Below are 15,187 nucleotides of genomic sequence, written 5' to 3' on the forward strand. Positions count from 1 at the left end.
CTTTGAGACCCTGTTGTTTTGATAGATCTCCTCTAGAAGGCCATTTCCTGGATTGAGCAGATTGCCATTTTTATGGCACTCTTTTCATTGGCCAGTGTTTGCTATCTGGGCAGCAGCCATGTTTTCCATGCTCAAAATTTGCCAGTTAATATCTGGACTATATCTGATCCACATGACCTTAGGAGGAGGTTTGATAACCAGCAGAATTGAAACGAGTGTATCTAGAAATCTGAGTCTGGTCAACAATCTTATCATCTGTTGTTTTCACTCTCACTATGCAACCAAAGGACTATCAGGGTGGCTGGCCAGGATACTGTAAAAAGCCCTTTGTTGGTCCTCTAATTTGAACCATTGAAGGAGCTTGGTTAGAAAACTGGGGGCTATATTCCCAGGCAAGATGGCCAAATAGGAACAGCTCCAGTCTGCAGCTCCCAGCGAGACCAATGCAGAAGGCAGGTGGTTTCTGCATTTCCAACTGAGGTACCCAGTTCTTCTCATTGGGACTGGTTAGACAGTGGATGCAGCTCAAGGAGGGCGAGCAGAAGCAGGGTGGGGCATTGCCTCACCCAGGAAGTGCAAGGGGTCAGGGAACTCCTTCCCCTGGCCAAGGGAAGCCACAAGGGACTGTGCCATGAGGGACAGTGCCATCTGGCCCAGATACTATGCTTTTCCCACAGTCTTCACATTACGCAGACCAGGAGATACCTTCGGATGCCTACACCACCAGGGCCCTAGGTTTCAAGCACAAAACTGGGTGGCTGTTTGGGCAGACACTGAGCTAGTTGCAGGAGTTTTTTTCATATGACAGTGGCACATGGAATGCCAGTGAGACAGAACTGTTCACGCACCTGGAAAGGGGGCTGAAGCCAGGGAGCCGAGTGGTCTTCCTCAGTGGATCTCACCCTCACAGAGCCCAACAAGCTAAAATCCACTGGTTTAAAATTCTCGCAGCCAGCACGGCAGTCTGAAGTTGACGTGGGACACTCAAGCTTGGGGGGGGGGAGGGGCGTCACCGTTACTGAGGCTTGAGTAGGTGGTTTTCCTCTCACAGTGTAAACAAAGCTGCTGGGAAGTTCAAATTGGGTGCAGAACCCACCATAGTGCAGCAAAGCCGCTGTAGCCAGCCTGCTTCTCTAGATTCCTCCTCTCTGGGCAGGGCATCTCTGAAAGAAAGGCAGCAGACTCAGTCAGGGGCTTATAGGTAAAACTCCCATCTCCCTGGGACAGAGCATCTGGGGGAAGGGGCGGCTGTGGGTGCAGCTTCAGCAAACTTAAATGTACCTGACTGCTGGCTCTGAAGAGAGCAGCAGATCTCCCAGCACAGTGCTCGAACTCTGCTAAGGGATAGACTGCCTCCTCAAATGGGTACCTGACCCCCATGCCTCCTGATTGGCAGACACCTCCCAGCAGGGGTCGACAGACACCTCATACAGGAGAGTTCCAGCTGGCATCTGGCCGGTGCCACTCTGGGACAAAGCTTCCAGAGGAAGGAGCAGGGAGCACTCTTTGCTGTTCTGTAGCCTCTGCTGGTGATACCCAGGAAAACAAGGTCTGGAGTGGATCTCTAGCAAACTCCAGCAGACCTGCAGAAGAGGAGCTGGACTGTTAGAAGGAAAACTAACAAACAGAAAGCAATAGTATCAACATCAACAAAAAGGAAACCCATGCAAACACCCCATCCAAAGATCACTAACATCAAAGACCAAAGGTAGATAAATCCATGAAGATGAGGAAAAACCAGTGCAAAAAGGCTGAAAATTCCAAAAGCCAAAATGTCTCTTCTCCTCCAAAGGATCACAACTCCTCGCCAGCAAGGGAATAAAACAGGAAAGAGAATGAGTTTGACAAATTGACAGAAGTAGACTTCAGGAGGTGGATAATAATGAACTCCTCTGAGCTAAGGGAGCATGTTCTAACCCAATGTAAGGAATCTAAGAACCTTGGTAAAAGGTCAAAGGAACTGCTAACTAGAATAACCAGTTTAGAGAAGAACATAAATGACCTGATGGAACTGAAAAACAGAGCACGAGAACTTTGTGAAGCATACACAAGTATCAATAGATGAATCGATCAAGCAGAAGAAAGGATATCAGAGATTGAAGATCAACTTAATGAAATAAAGTGTGAAGACAAGATTAAACAGGATGAAAAGGAAATAACAGCCTCCAAGAAATACGGGAGTATGTGAAAAGATCAAACTTGCGATTCATTGGTGTACCTGAAAGAGATGGGGAGAATGGAACCAAGTTGGAAAACACCCTTCAGGATATTATCCAGGAGAACTTCCCCAAAATAGCAGGACAGGTCAACTTTCAAATTCAGGAAATACAGAGAACACCACAAAGATACTCCCCAAGTAGAGCAACCCCAAGACATATAATCATCAGATTTACCAAGGTTGAAATGAAGGAAGAAATGTTAAGGGCAGCTAGAGAGAAAGGTCAGGTTACCTACAAAGGGAAGCCCATTAGACTAACAGCAGATATCTCTGCAGAAACCCTACAAGCCAGAAGGGAGTGGGAGCCAATATTCAACATTCTTAAAGAATTTTCAACCCAGAATTTCATATTCAGCCAAACCAAGCTAAACTCATAAGCAAAGGAGAAACAAAATCCTTTACAGACAAGCAAATGCTGAGAGAGATTTTGTCACCACCAGGCCTGCCTTACAAGAGTTCCTGAAGGAAGCACTAAATATGAAGGAAAGGAAAAACTGGTAGCAGCCACTACAAAAACATACCAAAATATTAAGGCCAATGACACTGTGAAGAAACTGCCTCAACTAATGTGCAAAATAGCCAGCTAACATCATGATGACAGGATCGAATTCACACATAACAATATTAACCTTAAATGTAAATGAGAAAATGCCCCAGTTAAAAGACACAGACTGGCAGATTGGATAAAGTGTCAATACCCATTGGTGTGCTATATTCAGGAGACCCATTTCACATGCAAAGACATACATAGCCTCAAAATAATGGGATGGAGGAATATTTACCAAGCAAATGGAAAGCAAAAAAAACTCAGAGGTTGCAATCCTAGTCTCTGATAAAACAAACTTTAAACCAACAAAGATAAAAAAAGACAAAGAAGGGCATTACATAATGGTGAAGGGATCAATGCAACAAGGAGAGCTAACTGTCCTAAATATATATGCACCCAATACAGGAGCACCCAGATTAATAAAGAAAGTTCTTAGAAACCTACAAAGAGACGTAGACTCCCACGCAATAATAGTGGGAGACTTTAACATCCCGCTGTCAGTATTAGACAGATCAATGAGACAGAAAATTAACAAGGATATTCAGGACTTGAACTCAGCTCTGCACCAAATGGACCTAATAGACATCTACAGAGCTTTCCACCCCAAATCAACAGAGTGTACACTCTTCTCTGCACCACATTGCACTTATTCTAAAATTGACCACATAATTGGAAGCAAATTATAACTCCTCAGCAAATGCAAAATAATGGAAATCATAACAATCTCTCAGACCACAGTGCAATCAAATTAAAACTCAGGATTAAGAAACACACTTAAACTCAGACAACTACATTGAAACTGAACAACCTGCTCCTGAATGACTACTGGGTAAATAATGAAATGAAGGCAGAAATAAGTAAGTTATTTGAAACCAATGAGAACAAAGACACAACAGACAAGAATCTCTGGAACATATTTAAAGCAGTGTGTACAGAGAAATTTATAGCACTAAATGCCCACATGAGAAAGTGGGAAAGATCTAAAATTGACACCCTAACATCACAAAAGAACTAGAGAAGCAAGAGCAAACAAATTCAAAAGCTAGCAGAAGACAAGAAATAACTAAGATCAGAGCAGGACTGAGGGAGATAGAGACACAAAAAACCCTTCAAAAATCAATGAATTCAGGAGCTGTTTTTTTGAAAAAATTAACAAAATTAGCCAGACTAATAAAGAGGAAAAGAGAGAAGAATCAAATAGAAACAATAAAAAATGATAAAGGGATATCACCCTGGATCCCACAAAAATACAAATTACCATCAGAGAATACTATAAACACCTTTATGAAAATAAACTAGAAAATCTAGAAGAAATGGTTAAATTCTTGGACACATACACCTTCCCAAGACTAAACCAGGAAGAAGTCGAATCCCTGAATAGATCAATAAGAAGTTCTGAAATTGAAATAGTAATTAATAGCCTACCAACCCCCCCCCCCCCAAAAAAAAAGATGCCCAGGACCAGATGGATTCACAATCAAATTCTACCAGAGGTACAAAGAGGAGCTGGTACCATTCCATCTGAAACTATTCCAAACAATAGAGAAAGATGGAATTTTCCTTAACTCATTTTATGAGGCCAGCATCATCCTGATACCAAAACCTGGCAGAGACACAACAACAACAACAACAAAAATTCAGGCCAATATCCCTGATGAACATCAATGTGAAAATTCTCAATAAAATTCAGGCAAACAGAATCCAGCTGCACAGTAAAAAGCTTATCCACCACGATCAAGTCAGCTTCATCCCTGGGACACAAGGCTGGTTCAACATATGCAAATCAATAAATGTAATCCATCACATAAACAGAACCAATGACAAAAACCACATGATTATCTCAATAGATGCAGAAAAGGCCTTCCACAAAATTCAACAGCCCTTCATGCTAAAAACACTCAATAAACTAGGTAATGATGGAGTGTATCTCAAAATAATAAGAGCTATTTATGACAAACCCACAGCCAATATCATACTGAATGGGTAGCAGCTGGAAGCATTCCCTTTGAAAACCAGCACAACACAAGGATGCCCTCTCTCACCACTCCTATTCAACATAGTATTGGAAGTTCTGGCCAGGGCAATTAGGCAAGAGAAAAAAATAAAAGGTATTCAAATAGGATGAGAGGAAGTCAAATTGTCTCTGTTTGCAGATGACATGATTGTATATTTTGAAAGCTCCATTGTCTCAGCCCAAAAAGTTCTTAAGCTGATAAGCAATTTCAGCAAAGTCTCAGGATACAAAATCAATGTGTAAAAATCACAAGCATTCCTATACACCAATAATAGACAAACAGAGAACCAAATCATGAGTGAACTCCCATTCACAAATGCTACAAAGAAAATAAAATACCTAGGAATCCAACTTATAAGTGATGTGAAGGACCTCTTAAAGGAGAGCTACAAACCACTGCTCGACGAAATAAGAGAAGAGAAAAACCAATGGATAAACATTCCATGCTCATGGATAGGAATAATCGATATTGTGAAAATGGCCATACTACCCAAAATAATTTATAGATTCAATGCTATTCCCATCAAGCTACCATTGAATTTCTTCACAGAATTGGAAAAAACTACTTTAAATTTCATATGAAACCAAAAAAAGAGCCCATATAGTCAAGACAATCCTCAGCAAAAAGAACAAAGTCAGGCATCACACTACCTGACTTAAAACTATACTACAAGGCTACAGTCACCAAAACAGCATGGTACTGGTACCAAAATGGATATATAGACCAATGGAACAGAACAGAGGCTTCAAAAAAAATGTCACACATGTGGAACCATCTGATCTTTAACAAACCTGAAAAAAAACAAGCAACGGGGAAAGGAAAAATGGTGTTGGGAAAAGTGGCTAGCCATATGCAGAAAACTGAAACAGGATCCCTTTCTTATACCTTATACAAAAATTAACTCAAGATGGAGTAAAGACTTAAACGTAAGACCTAAAACCATAAAAACCCTAGAAGAAAACCTAGGCAATACCATTCAGGACATAGGCATGGGCAAAGACTTCATGACTACAACACCAAAAGCGATTACAATAAAAGCCAAAATTGACAAAAGAGATCTAACTAAACTAAAGAGCTTCTGCACAACAAAAGAAACTATCATCTGCATGAACAGGCAACCTATAGAATGGGAGAAAATTTTTGCAATGTATCCATCTGACAAAGGACTAATATCCAGAATCTACAAGGAACTTAAACAAATTTATAAGAAAAAACCAAGCAATCTAATCAAAAAGTGGGTGAAGGATATGAACAGACACTTTTCAAAAGAAGACATTTATGTGGCCAACAAACATATGAAAAAAAGCTCATCATCACTGGTCATTAGAGAAATGCAAATCAAAACCACAATGAGATACCATCTCATGTCAATTAGAATGGTGATCATTAAAAAGTCTGGAAACAGCAGATGCTGGAGAGGATGTGGAGAAAATGCTTTTACACTGTTGGTAGGAGTATAAATTAGTTCAACCATTGTGGAAGATAGTGTGGCAATTCCTCAAGGATCTAGAACTAGAAATACAATTTGACCCAGCAATCCCATTACTGGGTATATACCCAAACGATTATAAATTATTATACTATAAAGACACATGCACATGTATGTTTATTGCAGCACTATTCACAATAGCAAAGACTTGGAACCAACCCAAATGCCCATCAATGATAGACTGGATAAAGAAAAAATGGCCCTGACTAGAGTAATTTTCTTTGGGGCTTGGGAATGAATTCAAGCAGGAATATACTAAAACAATATATCTATACTCTTATGCATTCAGTAGTGGGGCCATAACAATGGAGGTTTTAGTGGTCCAGAGTGACCCGTGCATACTTGTGTTTGGGTAAGAGTGCTAGTGAAGTTGGCTTCATGCCCCAAGCCAAAGAGGATTGTCTGTTTCTCCTTTGTATTAGGTTCCTAGTGCTACCATAACAAATTACCACAAACTAGGCAGCTTAACCAATGGAAATTTACTGTCTCAGAGTTCTTAAGGCTAGTAGTACAACATAAGGTATCAGCAGGGTTGGTTCTTTTTGAGGGACTGTCAGTGAGAATCTGTTAAATGCCTCTATTCTAATTTCTGGTAGTTCATTGGCAACATTTAGTGTTCCTTGGCTTGGAGATGCATCACTCTGGTCTCTGCTTTCATCCCCACATGACTTTTTCTCAGTATAATTGTCTCTTACCTAAATATCCTGTTTTTGTAAGGATATTATTCATATTGGACTAAAGCCTACTGTTATGATCTCATTTTTACTTGATTACTTTTGTAAAGACTCTATTTCCAAACAAAATCATGTTCTGAGGCACTAGGGTTTAGGAATTCTACAAATTTGGGGAAGATAGTGGGGACAATTCAACCTATAACAGTCTACTCTCTGATTCTAAATAGTCATGTTCTTCCCACATGCAAAATACATTCACCCCATCACAACATCTCCAAAAGTTCAATGCTATTTCCAAAATCTTCTCTAAGCATCATCAACTCAAAGTTCCAAATTTCATCGTTTAAATCATTTAGATAATTATGGGAGAGACTTGAGATATGATTCATCCTGTGCAGAAGTCCTATTCGTTTGTGAACCTGTAAAACCAGACGTTGCATTATCTGCTTCCAAAATGCAGTGGTGGGGCAGGCATAGGACAGACATTTTCATTCCTAAAGGGAAAAATTGGAAGAAATAAAAGGGGTCACAAGTTCCAAACAAATTCAGAATCTGGCAGGGTAAATTTCTTTAGATTTTCAGACTTGAAAGTAGTCCTCTTGGTTCAATCCCCTGTCCTCTGGGCCCAGTGGGGTATGGCCCTGCCTCCTTTGATGTAGGTGGTGACCCACGTCTTCAAACAGAAGGGGCAACAGCCCACCCATCTGGCCTGTGTCTTCTGAGCTCTTGGTGACAGTAGAAGCCCCACTGGTATTGGGACCATCCTTAGGGTCATTGTTCCTTTCTCTTGAAGGATAACACAATTGCAGCAGAATAGTTTATTGACCTGTTCCCTGTCTATAGAATCTTAGCAATCTGAAAGTCAATTTCTATTTCATCCTTTCTCTATCTCCTTCAGTTCAAGTTGTCAGGATTTCTGCTGAGATGGTTGATTAGATCCACAATTCACATATCTCATCTATTTAGCAAATAGTTGTGCAGTCATGTCCTTGGTGTTCTTTCCACAATGTGCTTTCTTATTTTTTTCCAATACTGATAGGCTGAAGATTTTCTGAATTTTATGATCTGTTTTCATTTTGCTTAACAATTCCTTATTTGATTTATCCATTTCCCTCTTGCATCTTACTATAACAGAAAAGAGAAACCAAGATGTGCCTTAAACACTTTACCTAGAATCTTCTCAGGTAAATATCCAAGTTCATTGCTTACAAATTTTACTTTCCACCCAACAGACAGAATTCAGACAAGCTCTTTGCAATTTTATAACAAAGATCACCTTTCCTCCAGTTTCCAATATGTTCTTCATTTCCATCTGAGACCTCACTAGAAGCACCTTTAACATTCATATTTCTGTTGACATTCTGTTCATGACAATATATGTGTATATCTAAGATGAGAGAAGCTTTCTCTGTAGTTCTTCCCTTTTCTTTCTGAGCCTTCACCAGAATCACCTTTAATATGCATATTTCTACCAACAATCTCTTCAAGGTAATCTAAGTTTTTTCTATCATACACCTCAAAACTCTTGCATCCTCTACCCATTACCCAATTCCAAAGTCATTTACACATTTTAAAATATTTGTTACAGCAGTGATCCACTTCCCAGTGGTAGGGCTACCATTACAAACTACCCACAAATTGGGTGGCTTCGACAACAAAAAATTATACTCAGCGGGCTAGAAGTCTGGGACCAAGGTGTTGACAAGGTTGGTTCCTTCTGAGAACTAGAGGGAAAATCAATTCCATGCCTCTGCCCGAGCTCCTTGTGGGTTGCTATTTTTGACATTCCTTGGCTTCTATATGCATCACCCCAATCTCTGCCTTCAATTTCGCATGTCATTTTCCTAGTGTGTGTGGGTGCTCCAATTTTCTGTTTTTATAAGGACAACATTTATATTAAATTAAGGCCCACTCTAATGACTGCATTTTCATTTATCTCTGTAAAGTTCCTATTTCCAAATAAGATCACATTCTGTGATACTGAGGGTTAGGATTTCAACTTATCTGTTTCAGAGGGGCACAATTCAACCCATAACCCTCCCATCATAGTGTTAGGGATTACGGAGATCACAGTTAGTTGTGCACCAAATCCAAAAGGCCCAAGAAATGCAGTGCTCCTCTATATCCCTATTGAACTTTTACCTTATATAACAAGGTAAAAGAAAAGAACAACCACCGTTCTTCATAGGGACATAGGGACCTTGGCCTAATACTTAGTCTTGTTTAGTTTTGAAAGCTGAGACATCAGTTAAGAGTTGAATGAGAGTCTCCAGTTCTCCTGCAGCTTCACTGAGAGGAGCAGAAGGAATAGCACTTTATTAATCAGGATCCATTACTTTGTAGACCCTAGCAGACCACCCTCTAGGGCACCATGGCTCACTACCTTGCCATGAGTTCCTTGATGGGAGAGCCCATCAATTTCCTCTTTGAGAACCCACACATAAGTAACCAGAACCAGCGATCTTATTGTGAAAGTGCTTGCCCAGATGGTCCTGGAGAGAGCGTGTGATTACCAGTTTTACATCACTCTTTCTGCCAGCCAGTTGTTGCTATCTGTGCAGCAGCTCCTTTTTCAATTCTGATGATTTGTCATCAGTGAATATCTGGATTGTGTCACAGACTGATCAGCATGGCCTTATGAGGAGGTTTAATTGAGTTCAATAACCAGTAGGAGTAAAACGAATGAACCTAAAAAACTGAGTCTCGTTAACAGTCTCAGCTACCACCAGGGTGGCTCACAGGGAAGCTGTATACATTGGAAGAATAGTCCAACTATGTTTTTTAAAGTCAAGGAACGTATTGTGTTGGACCAAATCTTTCTAAGCTCAAGTAATATCCAGCTGAGAATGTAGATGGTTTTGGATGCTTGCAGGCTTTCATCCCAGTCCTCTCTTCCTCCTCCTCTTTAGGCAAAGTGGCTCCTAATAGTATACTCTGAAAGTGGGGATCTATAATGATACACCCCACAAGATGACACTCTCACTAAGTTTTCCTTCTACATCATGGAGGTGAAAAACCCAAGTCTCTAAGATCACTTCAGATAGATGGGTGAAGTAACTCCAAAGGGTTCTACATTCTTTTGCATTTTAGGCATGAGTCTCAATAATTTGCTGCATCACAGGCTGTCTTTCAGTGTCAGAGACATGCTTAGAGCTAACACTGGTAACTGGGTGCAGCTCAGCAACTCAGGGTCTCTGATGACTTTTATTACCATTGCCTCTCAGATTGTATTACTAGGTAGGGATTGCTTCCCCAGCTTTCCTAGAGTTCCTCTTTGGGGTTTATAATTTAACCCACCAAGCAAGCTCAGCCAGGGAATTGGAAGCTAAAGGGAAGGATGATTAGTTCTCCCTGAGACCTGAAAAGTCTTATATAAACAATCACTAGCATTCCCCCAAAGCAACCCCAGGGCCCACAAAATACTTCCTGAGACACATTGTCATGGCTGGCGAAGTGCTCTAATGGGACTCCCAGACTCTTGCAAAGGATTCATTACCATCATCCATGAGTGTCCCATGCATTTCTCTAACATCTCCCAAAAAATCTCCATGGGATCCTCAGGGTTCTTTTCCTTTCTAGAAAGGCAACATATTTACTGGTCAACTCTGCTCACTGTACCACTTTGTCAGTGAGAGAGCTGCCAGTTATTGAGTTAGTCAATTAATATAACAAGTCAAACTGAAAGGAATAATTAAGCCTTTTTTCAGATACTGTGATAATATAAGCAAGAGTCTACGCAGGAAAGGGCCCAGCTTTAGCAGAATTCCACTTTTCCCCATTAAAGGAACCAGGTGAGTGGCAGATGTTTCATTTAAAAATGGGGGGATCATTTCATTGCCACGGGAACCCCAAATAAAAAGTTCTTGCCATTATATAGATGTGGCATGTGGAGAAGACCAGGCGTGGAAAAGTACTGAACACTGTCAGAAGAAAGTTGTCTTCAAGGCTCCCCAGTAATGTCATCTAAGCAGAGTCCCCTGAATAATACAGTGCCTTAGTTGAACTCTCTACTCCCTCACAAGAAGGACTCCAAATGGAGGGTTCCTGAGCTAGGTGTGCAGAGATGAGTAAGAGCATGGTTGGTCTGGAGAGATCTGAACCCATACCTGCACATCCGTACAGAGACCACAGTGCACTGGCTCTATGTTACATCCAGTGTGGGGTGGAAAGCTGTCTTCCAGGATAACTGCCAGATAATACCTTTGTACTTGTCTATGGGTATACCTGAAAGATCACACACAAGATTTTAACTTGAACCCATACTCCTTAGAATACACATATATATTTATGTGTATATATCTACTTACATGTACATACACATGTTTATGTGTATATATTTATACATAAACATGCACGGGCACATATGCATGCATGTGTACATGAATACACATATTTTAGAAATCATGAGACCTCTTGGACACCTTTAATTTTAGTGTCTCAGGGCTTATTCTTGACTTCCTTCATTTTGTATGTGTGTGTCCTTTCTTTTGTATTTTGAATCCTGACTCTCAAAGCACCAACCAATTTATGCGTTTGCTCTATCCTGTAATACTTTGAAACTTACAGAATTGCTTAGCATATACTACTACAAAAACAAACATACTAAAAGAATTTCATGATTTGTTTGCAGTCTGCCCCCAACACTCTTGCCCAAGACTGAGGGTATGTTTCGAATACTGTATTTATTAGTTACATGAATTAGTACTTGTTTTTTGTTCCATGTAGTAGGTTCATTTTATTAAGTTTCCTTTCAGTTTTAGTTCCTGCTTCTTATCCTTATTGAATTAATTTTATTTTTAGAATATTGCGTTCATGCATTTTGCATTGCTGTAAAGGAATACCTGAGGCTAGGTAATTTATAAAGAAAAGAGGCTTATTTGGCTTATGGTTATGCAGGCTGTACAAGCATGGTACCAACATCTGTTCAACATCTGATGAGGCTTCAGGAAGATTTTAGCTATGGTGGAAGGGAAGGGCATGTCACATGGCAAGAGAAGCAAGAGAGAGATGGGGGACATCCCAAAATCTTCATCAACAACCAGATCTTATGTGAACTCCTTACCATAGAGAGGGCACCAAGCCATTTGTGAAGGATCTGCCCCCATGACCCAAACACCTCCCACCAGGCAATACCTCCAACCTTAGAAATCACATTTCAACATGAGATTTGGAGGGGACACATGTCCAAACCATATCAAATATGTAGAACATTATCCTATCTCCAAAAGTAAATATTATACAGAAGATATTCTTAGAAGAATATAATTTCTGCCACAGTCCTTCTGTTTGTATTCCCTTCCTTTTTCCTACCCTGTTGTCTTGTAGATAACCAACTACAGTGTTTGCTTCCTTATTTTACCTGTGTCTCATTTTGAAAAGGTTAATATTTCTCTATTTCTATTTTTTTCTGATTGGTTATTTCTGACCCAAAAGTTACCATCCCAGATATCCTGTTTTTAAGATTATTTTTCACTTAACATTATCTTCTAGAAATCCCTCCATGTTAGTTTATAGAAACCTTTATTATTTTTACATAATATGTATAGTATTATGTATAGTGATATGTAGAGTATTTATAGCATATTATAATTTACAGTATATATCTTTGTTTATTGAGTCAATATATTATACTTGAATATTTAGGTGTGTTGAATATTTTGCAATTACAAATAATATGGTAATGAATAATGTGCATACAAATTTTTATTGTTTGGTCTATTATTATTATTAACCTACAGTGTAAATAACCCATGAATTCTGAAGACCAATAGAAAATATACTTGATGCCTTAGAATATTTATGATAGGCCAGGCGCGGTGGCTCAAGCCTGTAATCCCAGCACTTTGGGAGGCCGAGGCGGGTGGATCACGAGGTCAGGAGATCGAGACTATCCTGGCTAACATGGTGAAACCCCGTCTCTACTAAAAATACAAAAAAAAAACTAGCCGGGCGTGGTGGTGGGCGCCTGTAGTCTCAGCTACTTGGGAGGCTGAGGCGAGAGAATGGCGTGAACCCGGGAGGCGGAGCTTGCAGTGAGCCGAGATCACGCCACTGCACTCCAGCCTGGGAGACACAGCGAGACTCCGTCTCAAAAAAAAAAAAAAAAAAAAAAAAAAAAAAAAGAATATTTATGATATAATGAGACAGCTTTTGTAACACCCATTAAAACTATTTTCATCATTTTAATGTCAGATTTCAATTATGGTGATTTACTTATAATTTTATAAAAATGAGAAAAAATATTGCTGTATACTTGTTATAAACTTCAAATATAGAGATTTCACAATAGATTTGTTTTTTCATTTTGCGGACTAAATACATCTCTTTATGTGGCTCATTTTGTAGTACCAGATAAAAATTCTATGTTTGTTCATCAAGATTCAGTGTCAAAACTCCAAATGCAAGAAAAGAAAAAAGTAACTCCTGGAAGGGAAAGGCGTAATAGTAAGTGTAGTAATTATAGATAACTTTAAATTATTTTAAAATTGAACTTATCAGAAGATCTTTTTCTTTGATTCCTGAATGTGTATTTCAGCATATATTTTAAGGAAATTGTAGACTTTGCCTGAAGTATGAACACCTTAAGGTAAGTAGAGAGCAAAAATGAAAATGTTAACTTCATGTTGGAATTTCTGGTCATAAGATTATTTCACAGCCATTGGACAAGCACTCAATATCTATCAAGGCCCAATAATTGGCCTACAGTATCTCAAAGAGTGTACCTTTCAGCTGACTCTGGGAGATTACAGTTTCCTGGAGATTATACCCAATGATCACTTATCACGTGTAGCGATGTTGTTCTTCTCTAGCCTTCAGTCAACAAACTGAGAGGTTGTTGAGATCTGTAACTCAAAGAGCAAGTGGGAATTACAGGAGCCAAGGAGAAGGATAGTCCTGAAGGCTTGTTGGTTAGCCCTGGGGCATTTTGTTAGTTGAGCGCCACACAAAGGTAAGGTCTTCTTGGTACTCTCATAGATGGGTGGCCATCCCAAGTTTCTTGTGTGGTGGGGAGTGTTAGTGTCCATGACCAACAATGATTGAGCTTCCTTTTCATTTTAGGGGATTGAGAGGACCAAAAGATAGGCAGTCATCTCCTCTGGAATGCGATGTGCTCCTTCCCAGATTATAACACAAGGATTTCACTTTAGTGCTAAGTTTTTGTATGTATTAATGGCCCAGCCAGTCTTTATTAGTTGGTGCCTGTGTCTGGACCCACCAGGAAAATGCTTTCAATATAGTAGAAAGCTAGTATACCCTCCAAGAGCAGAAATTTTTCCAGGTTACGCCCTATCCATGGATGATAGATAGTTGGGGATTTTGGGTAGTCTTGTCGAAGGACATTAGTGATATATTGCAATCTACTCCACATAAGAATACACTGATCCTTATCATTGGTGTGGACAGGGATGCTGAAAAAGGAATTTTGTGTATCAGTTGTTGTATACTAAGTTCTTTTCTCTCAGGCAGTAACGTCTATGACAGTCACAAAGTCAGGTACTGCCAGTACCCAGGGCTGCACTGTGGCATTGAGCAGCCAATAATGCATTGAGGCTGTGTGCATCTGAGGTCATGTGCACAGGTCAGATGGAGCTGTTCAATGGAGGATTAGTCTCACAGAAAACTTTGTCATCCTTAAGTACAGCAGTGAAGGCATTTATTTCCTTTTTTACCCCAAGCAATCAGTATTGTTTTTGAGAAACAACAGCACAAGGTAGTCGGGTAGGTTCATGGCCTTTCACATGCCCCACTAAAATGACCCTAACTGAGCAATTTTCTTCAGTGCTTGTGGGCAAAGGTGAGCAGGTGTTCACTTAGTGATATATTTATAACAAAATATATTGTGTAGTGTGCACTATAACAGTAGAATTTGTAATTGGCCAAAGAGACCCACCCAAAGTTGGGTCTAGATAAAGTCCCCATTGGTGGTGACCTCAGACTTCAAACTAGAGAGAATTATCAGTTTCCCCTTCATTCTGATGCTGGAGTATATATTCATAGTCACTTATATACCAGTATCCAAAGGCCCAAGAAATATAATTATCCACACCTTCCCATTTAACTCTGAACCGGGTCCCCACTGGGGATTTGGGACTTAGCCTAACCCCTGGTCTTGTTCATTGTTGGAAGATGAGAGTTCTCAGTAAAAATTAGAGGGGCTCATCAATTCATCTCCAAATTCACAGGGAAGGGTAGAGGGAGTAATATTTTATTAATCATAGAGTCCTCAATGTGCTGACCCTAGTA

General features: G+C 39.9%; 1 protein-coding gene across 2 annotated transcripts in view; it reads left to right on the forward strand.

The window, feature by feature from the left end:
• Nucleotides 1–15,187, forward strand: part of CCDC7 (coiled-coil domain containing 7) — a 433,255-nt gene that overhangs the window by 271,945 nt on the left and 146,123 nt on the right. The window contains exons 28-29 of one of the 2 annotated variants that reach the window (XM_074001364.1): nucleotides 11,574–11,605; nucleotides 13,289–13,553. In XM_074001364.1, the coding sequence (XP_073857465.1) occupies nucleotides 11,574–11,605; nucleotides 13,289–13,363 (107 nt within the window). In that variant the 3' untranslated portion in view covers nucleotides 13,364–13,553. Of the gene's footprint in view, nucleotides 1–11,573; nucleotides 11,606–13,288; nucleotides 13,554–15,187 lie in introns of those variants that run through there. The other variant, XM_065520519.2, reaches the window with a different exon arrangement.

Source organism: Macaca fascicularis, chromosome 9 (assembly GCF_037993035.2).
Source record: "Macaca fascicularis isolate 582-1 chromosome 9, T2T-MFA8v1.1".
Classification (NCBI taxonomy): domain Eukaryota; kingdom Metazoa; phylum Chordata; class Mammalia; order Primates; family Cercopithecidae; genus Macaca; species Macaca fascicularis.